This window comes from Cyclopterus lumpus, chromosome 13, assembly GCF_009769545.1.
Source record: "Cyclopterus lumpus isolate fCycLum1 chromosome 13, fCycLum1.pri, whole genome shotgun sequence".
Lineage (NCBI taxonomy): Eukaryota > Metazoa > Chordata > Actinopteri > Perciformes > Cyclopteridae > Cyclopterus > Cyclopterus lumpus.
In genome coordinates this window covers 6,027,517-6,044,952 of record NC_046978.1, presented here as the reverse complement: position 1 = coordinate 6,044,952, position 17,436 = coordinate 6,027,517, and the positions used below count along the sequence as shown (strand labels likewise).

General features: G+C 41.2%; 1 protein-coding gene across 1 annotated transcript; it reads left to right on the top strand.

Annotated features, from left to right (window-relative positions):
- The first annotated feature begins 791 nt into the window (after window positions 1-791).
- Window positions 792-12,778, top strand: igsf10 (immunoglobulin superfamily, member 10). The gene is made up of 9 exons (XM_034548906.1): window positions 792-994; window positions 2,039-2,168; window positions 2,865-3,255; window positions 3,769-4,536; window positions 4,682-6,562; window positions 6,699-8,309; window positions 9,475-10,378; window positions 10,793-11,159; window positions 11,246-12,778. Exons 1-9 carry the CDS (start codon window positions 792-794, stop codon window positions 12,776-12,778), a joined length of 7,788 nt encoding a protein of 2,595 aa, XP_034404797.1.
- Window positions 12,779-17,436: the final 4,658 nt, after the last annotated feature.

Genomic DNA, 17,436 nt, shown 5'->3' with positions numbered 1-17,436 from the left:
ATAAATGAAATAGAATTGCAATTAATATATACGCTTTTCCCCAGCAATGCAGTTGTTGTTTTTTTAATGGAATTTAACTGTCAATCACATGCGTGGTATCCCAATCAAACCACTTCCCTGAGTGGTTCATGGTCGCAGTTACTCGAGGAGTACATCCCAGCAGACGACACGAGGGGCGGAGGAGACCAAAGGGTGCGCTCGGCTGCAGGCGCTCACAGACATGAGTCCCGTCCCGCTGCGCCTCGGACACGGTGGACTCGTCTGAGGAATCAAACGGAAGAACGACTGAAACCAAAAGTCCTCTTTTACACTTACATCCAGATTTGTACACCATTACAAGTGGCGCTGTTTTCTACGGATGTTCAAGAGCAGTGAAGGAACCCGTAGGTATATTTTGTTCTCCCCCGTTTAATCAATAAAATGGCGTTGTTATTACAATTGGTAATAACAACAATATCAATGTTCTCTGGCTTCAAGAGAGAATAGTCATCGTCTTTGCATACAATTTAGCATGGGTAATATATTGTGTGGGCTCTGTATCAAAATACCTATTTAATTCATATGAATAATGAAAATGTAATATGCAAATATTACGAACTGTAAAATGTTGATTGATATAAAGAAATTGCACTAATGTTGCATTCACCGGGTATCCTTAATCTATCTATCGATCTCTTCATATTTGGAGGAAGTTAATGCTGTGCGTCTCTTTCCAGGTGGGTTTCATTAATGGTTCAGGACTAAATCTAACCCCCCCTGTCTGTGCAGCCGAACCCCCATCCCCGTGCACAATGAGTGCGTGTGGCTGTTGCGCTCCATGCCAGCGGAGGTGGCTGCTGAAGGCTCTGTTGTTCTTGGCTGCTGTGCTGCCGACGAGTGGCGACTGCCCCAAATCCTGCGTCTGCAACGTTCCCACTGAAGTGCATTGCACCTTCAGATACCTGACCGCAATACCTGACCACATCCAGCCAGCTGTGGAAAGAATTAACCTCGGGTGAGCTTTCGCTTTGTTCACAGCGTTTGACAGATTGGAGAATGCAGATGATTTACTCGAGAGGAGGATTGTATTGATTTATTTAAACCAGAGACTGTATAAGCAGGAACAACATTGCAAATACAAATAATGTCACGTACTGCCTTTTCAACAAAGCTGTAAACCATCACTAGTAGTAAAATAAGTTTTATACATACAAATTTAAATATACATTCAAATGACCATTACCATATAGCTAGCTCAACTATAATTTAGTTTTTAACTTTGGCTTGCTTCGGTGATATACATTCTTATTATTTGTATTTTAACTATGGGGACCTCACCTTAATCCCAATGTAATCCCACCCAAATTAAAATCCGAGGGGAGGTCTAATCAATTCAACTCAACACAACATGTGGGAGTGCAAGTATCTCCATACTCTATATACGAATCCTAAATTCATTTTGTACATCATAATTACTGGTTGGATGCTAATAATGATGGATCCCTATACACAAAAGGTTGCTATAAATATTAATACATATATCATAATTAATAAATAAAAAATTATGTTAATAATAATTAATTATGTCCTGTCTATGGGAGTGATGATTAACTTAACAAATTGCTTTGCTGGAATCAGTAACAATCAGTATAAAAACTTGCAGTGATACGAAAGGTAATACACAACTATGAATTCCCCACACAGGTGTTTTCTTTTATTTCTCTGAGTATATTTCCTCTCTTGACTTTATATATTTGCATATATATAATGTGCTTAATTGACAACTCCCAAACTGTTTTAACCCGTCATAGGGCTGAAAAGCTTGAAGTTGTTCCTGTTTCTTGTAAGAACGTGCATTACGGTGACATCATCCATTGTGGACCAGCAAAGATTTCTCATCTTTATTTAACCTGAGAAAAGGTCTATTCTGGAATAGTAATTAATAACACTAGTCTGGGTATACAGGGATGTAAATGTGCTTTAAATCAAAACATTTCCATAAAGTAGTATGTGCTATGTTTGATCTGATGAGCTGAAGTCTGTTTTGTTCTGCTTTTAGGTACAACAGTATAACTGTCTTGAGAGAAAATGATCTTTCAGGACTTGAGAACTTAGAGTTGTTGATGCTGCATAGCAACACCATCCACACTATTTACGACACATCCTTCCAAGATCTCAAGTCCTTACAGGTAAAATCATGTGTTTGTCATTTCCTTATGAACAGACTTTAGCCTTTCTTGTAATATTGGAGTACAGAGGTAAAAATGAAACACCAAATATGGTTTACATGTTGTACTACTGTGTCATTTGCAAGTGCCTTCATCATTCCAAGTTTTGATTGTAAAAAGAAATGTTATTTTTGTACTAGAATATCAAAAGCATGTAGTCGTGTGAAAGACTTGGCAGTATACAATGGTTCAGTTCAATACTTGAACATGCATGACACACAAGTATTAAGAATGGGCAATTTTACTGCCACTGATGTTTGATGTTCAAATAACTGAACAATCAACTGATGGACAAAACATACAATACAACAGCAGTCACAGCACATCAGCACCATAAGCTACAAACTCAGAAACTTCCACTTCTGTCTTGCACAGTGCTCACAAAAACCAAACACCACAAGCTTCACAACGAGAGCATTATTGTGGGCTTTCATAGTGGGTTGCATTTCATCCCAGTTCTGATCCTTTTATATAAAGAACTGTTTGTTTAAACTTCTCCAGACTAACTAAACAATTATTCTAATGATTCTTCTAATCAGCAGTTCATTGCATAAATAAAATGCTGTTGGGTGTTATAATAATATATAATCAATAATGTTTAATAATCCCAAGTCAACAGTCTTTTGAAAACATCTCCAACTTCTCAATCACACACAGGTCCTGAAGATGTCGTTTAATAAAATAAAGGAAATTAAGAAAGAGACATTCAAAGGTCTGGACAGTCTGCTGAGACTCCACGTGGACCACAACAACATTGAGTTCATCAGCCCAGAGGCTTTCTACGGCCTAACTAAACTACAGCTGGTCCACCTGGAGGGTAATCACCTCCAGCAGCTCCACCCAGACACTTTCATCACCCTGAGACACAGCCAGGTGTTCAAGATGTCCTCCGTGAGAAACATCCACCTGTCGGAAAACCTTCTCACCACTCTGCCTGAAGATATCTTCTCAGGCTGTAGCCAGTTAGAGAACCTCTTCCTTCATGGCAACCCCTGGACATGTGATTGCCATATGAAGTGGTTCTCAGTGTGGGCACAGAGGAACACAGGTGAGTAGTGTGTGTTGAGAGAACCACCTATTTGTGAATCTAAACATGTTCATGCAAAAATGTTTTGTGAAGCTGCATTATTTGTTAGCAGCTTTAATAACCCACATCTGGTAACCTGCTGGAAACTGTCATAGTACTTTAGTGGATTATTGTACTCTTAAAGTAGTATGTTTTTCTCCTGTGAGGTAATAGTGCTTGGGTTTGTATCCAAAGCAAGAAAGGCACATCCAATGAGGAAAACACATACATCTTTGCAGAGACGTCACTGGAAACAGGGGTCGTCTCATCTTGAGGGCTACATAAAAACTAAAGAAACTAAAGTTATATCCTCCATTCATGACTTGGCTAATGTAAAAGTTAACTCATAAATTACAGTTCTGGATGAAAATGATCTTTTCTGGTTCATAAGTTTTACTGATTAGTTTTGGTTTGGCTGGCCCATAATGTGGAAACTGTAAATTATCTTTTATGCAACCAACTAAACGCTACACCACTTTATTTAAATGTTTCCAGGTGTGCTGAAATGCAAGCGAGACAGGAGATATCCAAGAGGCCAGCTGTGTCCTGTTTGTGAAAATCCAGCCCCTTACCACAACAAACCTCTATCCCTCCTCTCCAGTGATGCCTTCACTTGTATCAAACCCTGGATCCAACCCCATCTAAAGCAGAAAAACATCAGTCTGGACGAGGGGGACTTTACTCCAGTTTCCCCCAAAGACTTCATTGCCCCATTAGGATCTATACAAATGAACCTGACCGACCAGATTCACAATGATGCCAGCCTATCTTGCACTGTCCAGAAGCCCTCTACTTTTGAAAACGTAACACAAACCTTGGATGAGAAGGAGGGAAACAATGTCAATGTGCTAACCGCTGGCATAACTACATATTTGGTGTGTAACATTGACTATGAGCACATACAGCAGCTGTGGCAGATACTGGCCACCTACAGTGACTCTCCCATGACACTTGAGAGAGGCCTAATGCTATCTAGAAGACCAGAAATGGTGTACAAGTATAGTCAGATGAAAACAAAGGAAGGAGAGGAAGGAATTCACACAAACATTGAGGCTGAGATTAAAGCCTCGCCTGAATGGTTGATGCAGGGAGAGATACGTTTCCAGCTTGACCGCACTACTACCACTTTCTCTACTCTGCACATTAAGTACCAGTCTACAGTCAACCTACGTTTGGAAAACACATCACCTAAGAGGGGTCGCTATTCCTGGACCATGATCAAGCGAGATAACCAAACCAAGACTGAGCACACTGTGATTACAGGTGGGAATTAGAGACCGACTCTTAGTTGCTCATTTGACCTTCACTTAAGTCGACATGTACCTATAATTAAACTCTTGACTGATGCATACAAATCTAGTGACAAGAATTACTGTTGTGAAATGTTTATTATTTTTCTTAAACATAGGTGGTGTGGTGCAATTGCACTGTCAAATCCGCGGTGACCCGAAGCCTTTTTTGGAGTGGATTTTACCGGATGGAAGCAAGGTCAGAGCTCCTTACTCCAGTGAGGACAGGAGGCTCATAATGACTGCTGAAGGGATGCTCACTTTGCGGGGTGCAGATGCTTCAGAAACTGGTCTCTACCGGTGCATTGCCACAAACTACCTGGATGCAGATATCCTTGCCTTTCGAGTGACAGTCCTTTCCCCTGATGTGGAAGAAGCTGAGGTCAATGGTGTCCAACTCTCACAGCCACTTGGTGAAAATCTGTTTTTTGACTGTAGCTCCTCAGGAAGTCCTGAGGGCTCGGTGCAGTGGGTACTCCCCGACCACTCAGTACTGGACAAATCTCATGGGAAAAGGAAAGTGTTTGAGAATGGAACCTTGCTAATTCAGGGGCTCACAGCAAGGGACAGAGGATTTTATAGGTGTTTGGTCTCTAATTACCTGGGAGTTGATCTGCTCGTGTCTCAGGTGACAATGACTGGAGAAACAACTGAAAAGGTGACAGTGTTGGACAGTGATGGATCAGGGGTAGAAATGGAAGACATGTTTGACCCTAGCTTGACTGAAAACACAATCACCCTCAATGAGATCCCTTCTTCCAGTCCCTCGGAGAGAACTAGTCAGGAATCTAAGACCATAACCTCAGATCGACCTTACCCCAGACTTGGTTCAAAGGGTAGAGTAGGTGTTGGAGGTAGACTGGGACAGAGATTGAGGGGGCCAATCACCAACAGACGCATCTGGAGTAATAGGGTGCTTGATAAATCTTCCAGAAAAGTGGACCCATTGCAGTTTGCTGAATTTATGAAAAAGGCTCAAGATGGATCAAGAATAAAGACTGGCACAGAGAGAGAGGAGGTCAAATATGAAAAGTCAAACTCTGGTCTTTCTGATGAAAGTGAAATCGGGTCTGGTGAGGATCTTCATGAAGATCATCCCAACATTGTGCCAACAATAGTCAAACCAGCAACAGACAATCCACAGAAAGGTAGACTATTTGGACAAGAGAACAGGCAGCTTGAAATTATAACTACCACACATACAGTTCATGGTAGTCGCATAGCAACAATGGGGGCAAGTCAAACTGATGGCTTGGAAACCACAGTCAGCAATCCTTTTAAATTAAGTAATGTAACAGAAAACACAAATATACCTACAACAGAGTTATACATGCAATCAGATTCTACACCAATCAAGTCCACATTCACACAACATCCAACAGAAAGGAAGGAAAGTCAAAGTGATGCAGTAACACCTTACCACACAATTTCACAGAACACAGGACTCTCTAGTTTTGATGAGACAAATTATTTTTATGACTTAGAAAGAACTACCAAGCCGGGCTCAAACAGGCACCCAGTCACCCTCCAACTTACTGTGACAGACACGTCACAAGAAAAAGAACAACCTGGAGAGCCAGAGACGTCCACTGGGCTGGCGCTATCATTTCAGACAGACCCCCATGTCACTCCAATGAGAGATGGTCCAAGCCCAGTCAAGCTAGTTGTCCACACATCCACAGACGCAGATGGCCAGACAACATTCACAGCCATCACCACCACAGAGAGAAAACAAGATGAAATAACCTTCCACACGACCCAAACAATCAAATCCCCACGTCTGCCTGCAGGATCCACCATCATCTCCCGGCAGCAGATCCATATTATCCCACGAAAGAACAGTAGAGGAGGGGGGCGTAGGAGAACTCTCCAAGGGCGCAGGAGAATCATTAAACCCAACAGGATAACTGATATACAGTCCTTCATCAATAAACTTATAAATCCCTCATCGAAAAAGGAAGGGATTGCCACGGTGCCTTATAGAATTGAACTGACCACAGGTAAGTCAGTTTTTGTAAGAAAATACAGCCATTGTTTTGTTTTTGTATTGCTTCATTGTTTAGTGTGTGCTTATTTAGGTGATATTTTGTACCATTTGTGTTTCCTTTTCCCTTTGTCATTTATTTTTTCCACCAGACTGTGACTGGGATGAAGACAAAAAGAAGACAGGAACCACTAATCAGCAGCCGGTCACACCAACAGCTTTACATAGAACAGATAGACCTGCTTCTACACAAAATACTGCAGCTTTTACCCCAACATTTTACGTCACTTCAAATGCCGCCTTCACCCCTACAGAGTCAAGGCAAGAGGTTTCCAGTAGCTACATAACCTCTGCTGAGTTTGACCCTACAATTGATCCACTTTTGACAACAAATAAAGGATCATCAATCTCCACCACGACCACTACTACAACCGTCTTGAAGGTTATTAGTGGAAGAGTTCCATGGAAAAGGCTGTTTGGTGGCAGAGAGAGAGAAAAAATACTTGGCAGGCTGAGACAGCCCTCCATCACCCAAAAAACCTCAACAGCTGAGACAACAATAATGACCCCAACCACCACCCCGGCAGCTATGCCCACCACTGCCACAAATTCACTTTCTGAACCTGAGACTCTGTCCCCATCCAGACATACATGGAGCAAAGAGGGTTCATTAGATGATGGCTTTGGATATGTTTCCTCTGCAGATTTTGAGTTCACAACACTGCAACCCAGCTTTCACGATTTAACTACCACCAGTCCATCCTATTACTCCAAGTCTGCTACCACTGCTGAAACAACACCAGAATCACAGACTCTACCTTCCCCACCTACTGTTGAACCACCCTTAATTGAAAATCCTGGTGAAACCTTATCATCTGGGTCTGGGGGACTACCTGATAATTGGTTTGTAATCAGACAGAAGCCTGATGGGTCAAGAGGACGACAAGGGCGCAGAAGGAGGCCCTTTAGGGGTAGGAGACCGTTCAACAAACCTGAAATCACTAGATTACGTCCTGCTACCACAACTGAGGCTTCAACCACAAATATAAAAACTACAATGGGCACAACCACTCTATCACAAACAACTGTTTCCCTCCACAAGCCCCTTTACACACCATATAGGCAAGAGGACAGAACTCCAGTAGTTGTTTCCACTGACCAAACATCAAAGGAGGAGACTGACTTATATGAAGAATTTGACTCGAGCACATCTAGCGGTTTACCTGCATATACAACAACCAAGACACCTTTGATCTCTTCAACCTCATTTAACCCCATCACCACATACATGCCAATCACCACAAAAGGGCCTTACACAACAGCTCAGACCAAAGTCCACAGCAACATCAGACCACCAACACAGAGGAACACTGATCACATCACTCGTGGGCCATCAGTGAGGAGAATCAGACCTACTGTGCAGATAATTGGTGCCAGAGGCAGTGCAGATAATGACCTTGACAGAGTGACCCTTGTTACAGCTGTGCAGGGATACACCAAAACCCCTGCCCCATACAACAACGCAATGCCCACACACAATGACATCTCTAGTGTCTATAATCGTGTGGCTGGTAATGAAGATACAAGTGCCAATATTGCTGGCTTTGAACCCACTACAAAGGTCAAGACAAGCAAACCAAAGATAATTGGGGGCAATGCAGCCAGCTTCACCGTACTATCCAATTCAGATGCTTTCCTGCCATGTGAGGCTGTTGGAAACCCTGAGCCAACTATAACCTGGAAGCGTTTCCCGTCAACCACAGGTATACAATTTCATTAATTTTCATCATTTTGAAAAACAAAACAAAATCAACCCAAAACCCATGATGAAAACTCTTAGTTTTTTATATATGTAAATGTAGGAATTAAACTACATTTCAGAGAGGCAACTGTTTAATTTGTAACAACATAGTAACAACACAAACAACTAGAAAGGTGCGCTGACTTGAGTCCAGATCTCCGCCAGGTTCATCTGCATCGACCGACACCATATTGTGTGATTAATTGAATACAACCAACAATTGGCTAACAATTGGCAGTAATAGAATGTGAGGCTTCATAAAACATCATTTAAACTCAAAAAGAAGGGTTGATGTATTCAGGCAATTGGCTTGAAATTGTCGTATAAGACAGTTACAATACAATCTTGCCAAAAAACTGCCTGCCCTTGTAGCATCTGCTGAATGGCGGAAATGTACTCAGCAGTATGTGTACTTGGTAAAGCTGGTAGCCAAACACACCGTCCAAAACAATAAAGGTGTGCAAACTGTTTTCCTTAACTGTGTCTCTGGCTGCAGAGCAGTGGCTGAGAGGTACTCCACAGTGTGTGTACAGGTAGTTATGCAAGCTGTGATAGCCAAACACAACGTCCAAAACATTAAAACCTGTGTTATCAGTCGCGGCCCATACTGGCGGGAGTCAATTAGAAAGAGTGAGTCAGGGGTAAGCAGGTAGTCAATGGCAGTATAATTCAGGCAATATAAGGTTTTGAGAAAATGTGAGTCACTGCAACCATGAGAGGTTATCAAGCATGCAGCCATAACTGGCTTGCCAAAATAGTATGCAGTTTGTTGCAGAATGTGAGATTAGACACACAGATGCACACTCACACACACTTATGCACACACAACGGACCACATGATCCGCTTGGCAGATATAACAACAATGATAAAAGAGAAAAAGAAACAACATAGATTGTAATAATAATAATAACAATAATGCATTTAATTTATAGCGCTTTTCGTGATACTCAAAGACACTTTAAATACAAATCACAATAGGGAAGAGAGTTTTAGGAAGTTACACAACAATTCATATTTTTGTAGTTGTTTTGAATCCGTATTTGTGTCATTAAAGTTGTAAATGTTGTTTTAAAATGTTTTTAAGTTGAATTTCTTTTACAGGAAATTCCTTTTATCTCTCCCTCAGGTATTACCGTACCCGTTAAGGGGAGGATGGGAAAGTTTGAGGTGTTGAGCAATGGCACACTGTCGATCCAGAATGCCAACATTAAGGACCGTGGGCAGTACCTCTGTCTCGCTAATAATGATCATGGATCAGATAAACTTATTGTCACCCTCTCTGTGGTGGCCTACCCTTCACGCATCCTGGAGCCAAAAATGCGTGATATAAAGTCTCATACAGGTAACAATGTGGAGATGACATGTAAAGCAGAGGGTCGGCCGACACCAATGATATCCTGGATCCTGGCCAATCAAACCCAGTTCAGGGGTCAAAACACAGACAAGGGAAGGGTATCAGTATCTGCTGTTGGGACTCTGGTCATTGAGCAGGTGTCTGTTTATGACAGAGGTCATTACAAATGCATTGCCAGTAATCCAGCTGGAGCCGATACTGCTACAGTCCGACTGCAGGTGGTGGCACCTCCCCCAGGTATCGTGGAGGAGAAAAAGCAGCAGGTTAAAGTGGGCGTAAACCAAAACTTGTGGCTACCCTGCACTGGCCAAGGCAGCCCTCAGCCTACTATTCACTGGGTCCTCCATGATGGGTCGATGCTACGACATAACAGACCTGCCAGTGACACAAGGATATTAGTGTACGGGAATGGAACTCTCCACATTAAGGATGTGACTCCAGAAGACAGCGGCAAATATGAATGTATCGCTACCAGTTTGACTGGTTCAGAGAGAATGGTTGTGACTCTGACAGTAGAGAGGCGAGAGTCTGCACCTCAAATAGTGGAGATATCAAAGCGCATAACAGCGTTGTTCTTCGAGGACCAGCTGAGACTAAACTGTTCAGCTACAGGAGACCCTAAGCCCAGGATCATCTGGAGGCTGCCCTCTAAAGCTGTAGTGGACCAGTGGCACAGGTAAAAATGCCTCGATCAGTGGCAGAAATGCAGACTGTAAAGGTGTCCGGGGGTCCCCGTGAATTATTTTGATAAACAAGCTCTATTTCTAAGCAGTATTATGAAGATTATTTTCTGTCATTATGGATATGACTGATGTGTGATAGCAAAATGTTGTAAGATACGGTAGTAACAACACACAAACAGATATTACTATATGAACTCTGCGATGGATATTACAATAAGTACTAGATCTCTAATAGATGTCAAAAAGTATAGCTATTATTTGCAGAATTCTCTACATAACAGTGTTTTAACAGACTCATACAGTGACAATATGTACGTAATTTGTCCATACACAATAATGAATGTTGCCCACTTTTTTGATCATGCTTAATTCTGACCTCTCTAATGTTCTGTCATGTATCTTTGCAGGATGGGCAGCAGAATTCAGGTCCTGGATAACGGCACTCTTATTGTTAGCATTGTGAGTGATAAAGATGCTGGAAACTATCTCTGTGTGGCACGAAACCACATTGGTGATGATCTCCAACTCATGAAGGTCACTGTGTCAATGAAGCCAGCCAAGATAGAGCCAAAGCTCTATGGAAAGAAGCAGGTACCCTACGGTAATGACTTTAAGGTTGACTGTAAAGCCTCAGGAGCACCAAAGCCAGAGATATCCTGGGGATTACCAGACGGAACAGTGGTCAACAGTGCTCTTCAGTCTGATGTCAGCAGTGGAGGAGGCCGAGCACGGCGCTATACACTTTTTGACAATGGAACTCTCCACCTAAACCAGGTATGCAAAGGCATGTGATCTTCCTTAATGAAACCTAAGAACCTTTTCAAAAGTGACTTTTACGTGACTGTACTATATTTCTCCAGGTTGGTATGTCCGAGGAAGGAGACTACACCTGCTATGCTGAGAACCAGGTGGGCAAGGATGAGATGCATTTTCATATCACTGTGGTGACCGCTGCCGCCAGGATACGTCCAACCAGCCAGACATATGCCAGGGTGAAGCCTGGAGGGAACGTCCGCTTTGACTGTGAAGCACTTGGGGAGCCCAAACCAAAGATCCTGTGGATGCTGCCCACCAACGATGTCATTGCAGCGTCTAACGAACGGTACCTAATGCACGTCAATGGCTCCCTGGATATCAGGGATGTGAAGCTTATCGATGCTGGGGAGTATGTTTGTATGGCTCGAAACCCTGCTGGAGAAAGCAGAAAAGTCTTCAAGCTTGATATAGAAGGGAATCCACCAGTAATCAATGGCTACCGGCAGAACAGGACTGTAATCAAAGATGTAGCTCCTAAATACTCCAGGAAATTAATAGACTGTAATGCTGAGGGCAATCCCACGCCTACTATCACTTGGATTATGCCTGATAACATCTTTCTGACAGCACCATACTATGGCAGCAGGATTAATGTCCACCATAATGGGACATTAGAGATTCGTAACGTGCGGCCAACTGACACAGCTGAGTTCATCTGCATGGCGAGGAATGATGGAGGAGAGGCAGTAATGGTAGTACAGCTGGAGGTGAGCAGTATACTCAGGAGGCCGATATTCAAGAACCCCTTCAACGAACGTATTGTGTCTGGGATTGGTAAAACCACAGTTCTAAACTGCTCTGCTGATGGATACCCAATGCCGGAGATCACTTGGACTTTGCCTAATAGAACACGGTTTACAGGTGACCACCACCTCGTTAAAAATGAGACTTTAGTCATCTACAACTCTGGAGAAAAAGATTCTGGGAAGTACCGCTGTGGTGCCAAGAATTCCATGGGTTACATAGAGAAGCTAATCATTTTGGAGGTCGGTCAGAGGCCTTACATCCTGACAAAGCCTAGAGGCATCATACGCAGTGTATCTGGAAAACCTCTTTTCCTTCATTGTTTATCTGATGGAAGTCCCAAACCAAAAATCCACTGGACAATTCCCGGTGGCCACACTCTTTCTCGGCCTCAAGTCCTCGGGCGCTACCAGTTACTAGAGAATGGTACTTTGGTTGTACAGGATACAACTCTCCACGACAGAGGGAACTACATTTGCAGGGCTTGGAGTGATGCTGGAGAGGCTGTGCTCACTGTCCCTGTTATTATCATTGCCTACCCTCCACGAATCACATCAGGGCCACCTCCCAGTCTAAGGGCAGTGACCGGAACACCTATCCAGCTCAACTGTGCCGCCATTGGGATTCCAAAGCCTGAGATCACCTGGGAGTTGCCCGATCGTTCAATTCTGTCCGCGGCAGAACAGGGACGGCCTATGGGTAGCGAACTGCTCCATCCTCAGGGCACACTTATCATTCAGAGGCCCAAAGCCTCAGACTCTGGCACATACAAGTGCCTGGCCAAGAATCACCTGGGTACAGACTCAAAAATCACATATGTACATATACTGTGAGAAAATGGCAAGACTGAGAGAGGATGGTGGCATATGGTGTAATCATTAACAGACACTCAGTCACTTGTGTTTGCGAGGTACAGTGCATGTTTTCTCACATGTGCATTTGTGAGGATCACGGTTTGTGGAATATTATAAAAAAAGTGACATTTGTGAATTTGAAAAACAAACAAGAAGAGAAAGGAAACAGACATTTTATAGGGAAAGTCATGTTTTTCTTAACTGAAAACCCCAGCCTGTGGCAAGAAAGTTGTTATTGTAACTTTGGAACTGGGGGTCTGGAAATTTAAAGGTGGTTCTCATTTAGGGTGGTTCTCATGGGAGCAAAAACGCTAGTGCATAGAGTAAAACTTAAAGTAATTTCTCTGACCAAGCGTTGCTGGCCGCATATAGGTATACTATTACAGCACATACAGAGAAAGAGTATCAATTGTGTAACAGATTTTTTTTTTAAAAGAAAAAGACTCCCAAGATATTTTATAATTCCCTTATACATTGGCCAGATGTTGTTGTTGTTGTTGTCATGATAAATTGCTGTCTTCTTTAAGAGCAAATGGAAAACCCATCAGGCAGAATAGAGAGTAAAATATTTTTCATGACCAATTTGGAGTGGAAGAAAATGTATTTGACAAAGAATATATGAGGCTTGTTTTACACTGGATACATATCTGCGTGGACAGAGCAGTGCTTTTCTCACATCTGATGTCTTTATTATACTTTTCTTATTACAGTCTAAAGCAGATTCTTGTATGTATATTTGCAGTGCAGTTCATTGGTCATTAACACACTATCAATGTATTGTGTTGTACACAAGAATTTACATTAATGTTATACATTATGCTAATCTGTAATAATACAGTATATGTATATCTATTTGTAGTATCTACTTTATCAAAGTATGTGAGACAAAATGAAATTAAAAAGAAAACATGATTAATGACTTTTTTTGTACTATTTGATACAGCAAAATATTTTTAAATTAGACATGCATCTTATATGTATTAACATCACTGTTCAAAATACACAAAATTGTCTGTTGCAATGCTGTTGAAATGAAGGCCATTATGATTATTGAGATGTGTTTCACTCTACAGAAGGAGGTTTTGGCTCCACTGCACTAGAACTCTTCCAGACACACACAGTTGTAACTCTCCAGCTGTGAAAATACCTCTTTTCCCAGGTCTTCAATGTACAAGACCCACAGGGGATCCTTTGATTTTTGTTTGTGATTGAGTGCCGACTTTTCTGCCCTCCTGCAAATTAAATAGTGGGATGGGGCGGGAGGGGGGCAGGGGGGGTTGAGACAGAAGAGGGGAACAGAGCAATCAATTAAAAAATAGGAATCTGTATAAAATACTCCCGTCTCCAAAAGTATATTTTCCGAAAAAAGATACAAATACATTACATGCAACACTAAAATGTAATTCTTAATGTATAATGAAATATAGTAAGAGTGAAATGGTCTACTATGTACTGTAGAAATGATGTCTCTCCAACCACTAAAGGCTAAAGTCATTTTTAAAGGACATTAATTAAGACCAATAGCCCCCATATGCCTAAAGGGCAACAACTGGTACCAATTAAATTGCACCAATTGTAAATTACCTATTTAATGACGCGGATTATAATATAGGCTAAAACTTCCTTTTTTCAAAGCCTCATAAATAATGGTGTGGACTTTGTGTCCAATGAAAATAAATTGTGTATAAAGTTACAATTTTAAATGAAATACATTGTATGCGATTGACGTAGAGACTTAAAATAAATTACCTGAATATTCTTTGTATACTTGGCTATGGGCCACAGTATAAAATGTTTCTCATCAAGATATATCAAAGTCTTCAAAGTGGCTTCCAACAAGATAACAGCTGCATCTTAAGCTGGAGACACATAAAAGAGAATTGTGTAAGTTCCAATAAATCAGTTTTTGAGATCTCAGAAGAAATAAAGTTTAGAGCCAGTCTACAGCAATGTGTTATGGCCTAGACAAAATATGGAGAAAGAGGGAATTATCTTCCATAAACTTTGGAATGCAGGTTTACTTTAAAAACACCACATATTTGTATGTGTGGCTCTTCAATATGAAAGACAGTTTATAATTCGCACCATTCATGTTTGGAGAATGCTTGAGTTCACGTCCACGAACTTGGATATTTATGAGGATTTATGTGATTTCCTCATTTGCTCATTTTCTTTTGGATATTTAAAGTCTAATCTGTACCATTTAAAATCTGCTATCGAAATGAGCAGTGTGGGCCTTTTGTGTTTATTTGACCAGGTCAAATATCTGTGAACCTCTATTTAAATTAAAATTGCTAATTGTTCACATATATGACACTCTACATTTTTATCTGGATTTAGCTGCCAACTTAGTACTTAATATTCTATCACCAATACAGTCTTTACCTCAACATAGTGTCTAAATTATGGCCAAAGTGCAGGAAATATTGAGGCTTTGTTCAACCAGCTATTCTATTCTCAGTATTCTTGTTTTCATTCAGCTGCAAGGCTGTCCATCTGCACTCTAGGGACCAATGGGAGACCAGATCTGTTTAGTCATTCAATAGGTCAGAATTTCTACTTAAGTCTCATGAATATTTCCCCATCTAGCATTTCATACTTCATACAGCAAAGTCCCTTATATGAGTATTAGTTCTCAATATGATACTGGATTGTTTAGTTAAAGACTGATATTGATATTTAGGAATTCCAATACAATATGGGTAAATAGTCAGTTTGTTTGATACACACACATATTCAAAACATACTGATATATGTATTACAGTATAAGCTGATATCGGCTGATATATCAATTTATATATGATATGATATACAAAAATATATGTGAAAGGAGAGTGACTTGGGACTTAACTTCGCCAGGTGGCTAGAAACATATCTCCAAATGAATGCTATCACATTCGCAACATCAATATTAAAACGTAAAAACATGTTTCCACAAGTTGCAACAAATTAGTTATTGCTGATTTAAAGAAGAAATGGCTGGATACATAGAACTTTTTTTTTTTTTGTCATTAAAGGAAAATGTAATAATGTTTCACTTATTTAAGAATGCATACAGACTACAGACAGCTAACAAAAAAAAGAGAAAACTTAGAGCTGAGTGAGAAAAATTGTAACGGAAGGATGAAGTCCACTGACATCGAGGTATAGACGAGGGAAACCAGGGAAGTTTGAGACATATTTTGGTCTGTGGTATGAATTCCATACTTAAACTAGAATGCTAGCAGCCTGAACATGGAACCTGAGATCTTAAGAGAGGGCTGCTGGGAGCCGACCAACAGCAGTCCTCTCAAGCAAGTTATTCTCTGTTAGCTCAGAGAGTGTCTTATTTCTTTTAAGAGTCTCTTTCTGTTACACACTCTGTTGTGTGGATGCGCACACGCTTGCTTCTGCAGGAGATCGGTGTCTCTCACAGTGCCTGTGGTGATGCTGGAATTTCACACCAGCATTGCAGAATCCACACATCCACCGTTTAGACAGATTCATATTTGCATCTCTCGGTAGGATCATGCTGTGATGGTGGTGGGTCCAGGTTTCTCGGACTAGTGCTTCTCAGGAAATGACTCAGTTTTGCTGGAAGGGACCGAATACGTTGGCCATTAGTAAGGGAAAGGAAAGTAAGCAGGTATCAGTTGTTGTAGTTGAATTAAAGTGGGACTCTATATATAAAAGCTATCAAGGCCTTTCTTTTCCTAGAGCCAGAAAATGTTAAAAGTGAGCCTTTAAGCACTTTAGCCAGGTATACGTAGGTTCACTCATACATTGTCTGACTTTACCAAAATGTAAAAGGCTTCTAATAAATACGATAAAAAGAAAAAAGATTCAACATGGCACACATGTATATTATAAGGCTTGGTATACGCCTTTTCATGAGACCATATAACCTCAGTCTCTGTCCTTAGGGCAGTGGAAGTACATCAGTGGGAGTTGACAGATGTGATTTGATGCAGATGTGGTCCTTTGGTCCCCAGAGAATAACCAGGTGGACTGGTGGAGCCCACTGCCATAGACCTAACCTTCCTCACCTCAGTTATTCAAAAACCAAACTAAAAACATCAAAGCACTTCTAAATTATTGAGTCCCAAAGGGGGGGAAAGCTTTTAAAACAAGCCAGCTCGTCCAATTAGGTTGCACTGCTACTTTACAGCAGAGGTGGATGTTTCTGTCGGACAGGTTTAGCTTTTCAGGTTCAGTGATGAATTAATAAAGATGTTTGTCACATCACAAGCATCAATGACACAAGTCGGAAGGCCTTTAGGTGTAAATTAATGTATTTTAAACATAATTTAGCTTTAACATCACCACATCAGCTTTCATCAAGGACCACCTCTTTATTTAGACGAGGAAGTCATTTTATATTCCTCTCCATGCCTCTTGTATTGGGAATGCGGTTGTCTGTTTGAAACCTGTTTGACTATTTTTAAATATCATTGTTTCCAGTGCAAGAAGACAAAGCCCAAGTTAGAGGGCTGTTGTGAAAGACAGTCAGGAGTTCACAAATAGCATTCCTTCACTCAGACGCTTTCACTGTCAGCACTACTACTTACTGGGCTTCTGGAAAAAATGTATTTACATCTCTGAAGTAATACCAATGTGTAATTCAGATGCAATATGGAGGAGCTGTAACACGTCTGAGG

What these genes read in the sequence shown, in the direction of transcription:
- igsf10 (XM_034548906.1), top strand. Translation starts at nt 792, where the DNA reads ATGAGTGCGTGTGGCTGTTGCGCTCCATGCCAGCGGAGGTGGCTGCTG. An exon ending in GTGGAAAGAATTAACCTCGG is followed by an intron (nt 995 to 2,038) that starts GTGAGCTTTCGC and finishes TTCTGCTTTTAG; the next exon opens with GTACAACAGTATAACTGTCT. An exon ending in GTGGGCACAGAGGAACACAG is followed by an intron (nt 3,256 to 3,768) that starts GTGAGTAGTGTG and finishes AAATGTTTCCAG; the next exon opens with GTGTGCTGAAATGCAAGCGA.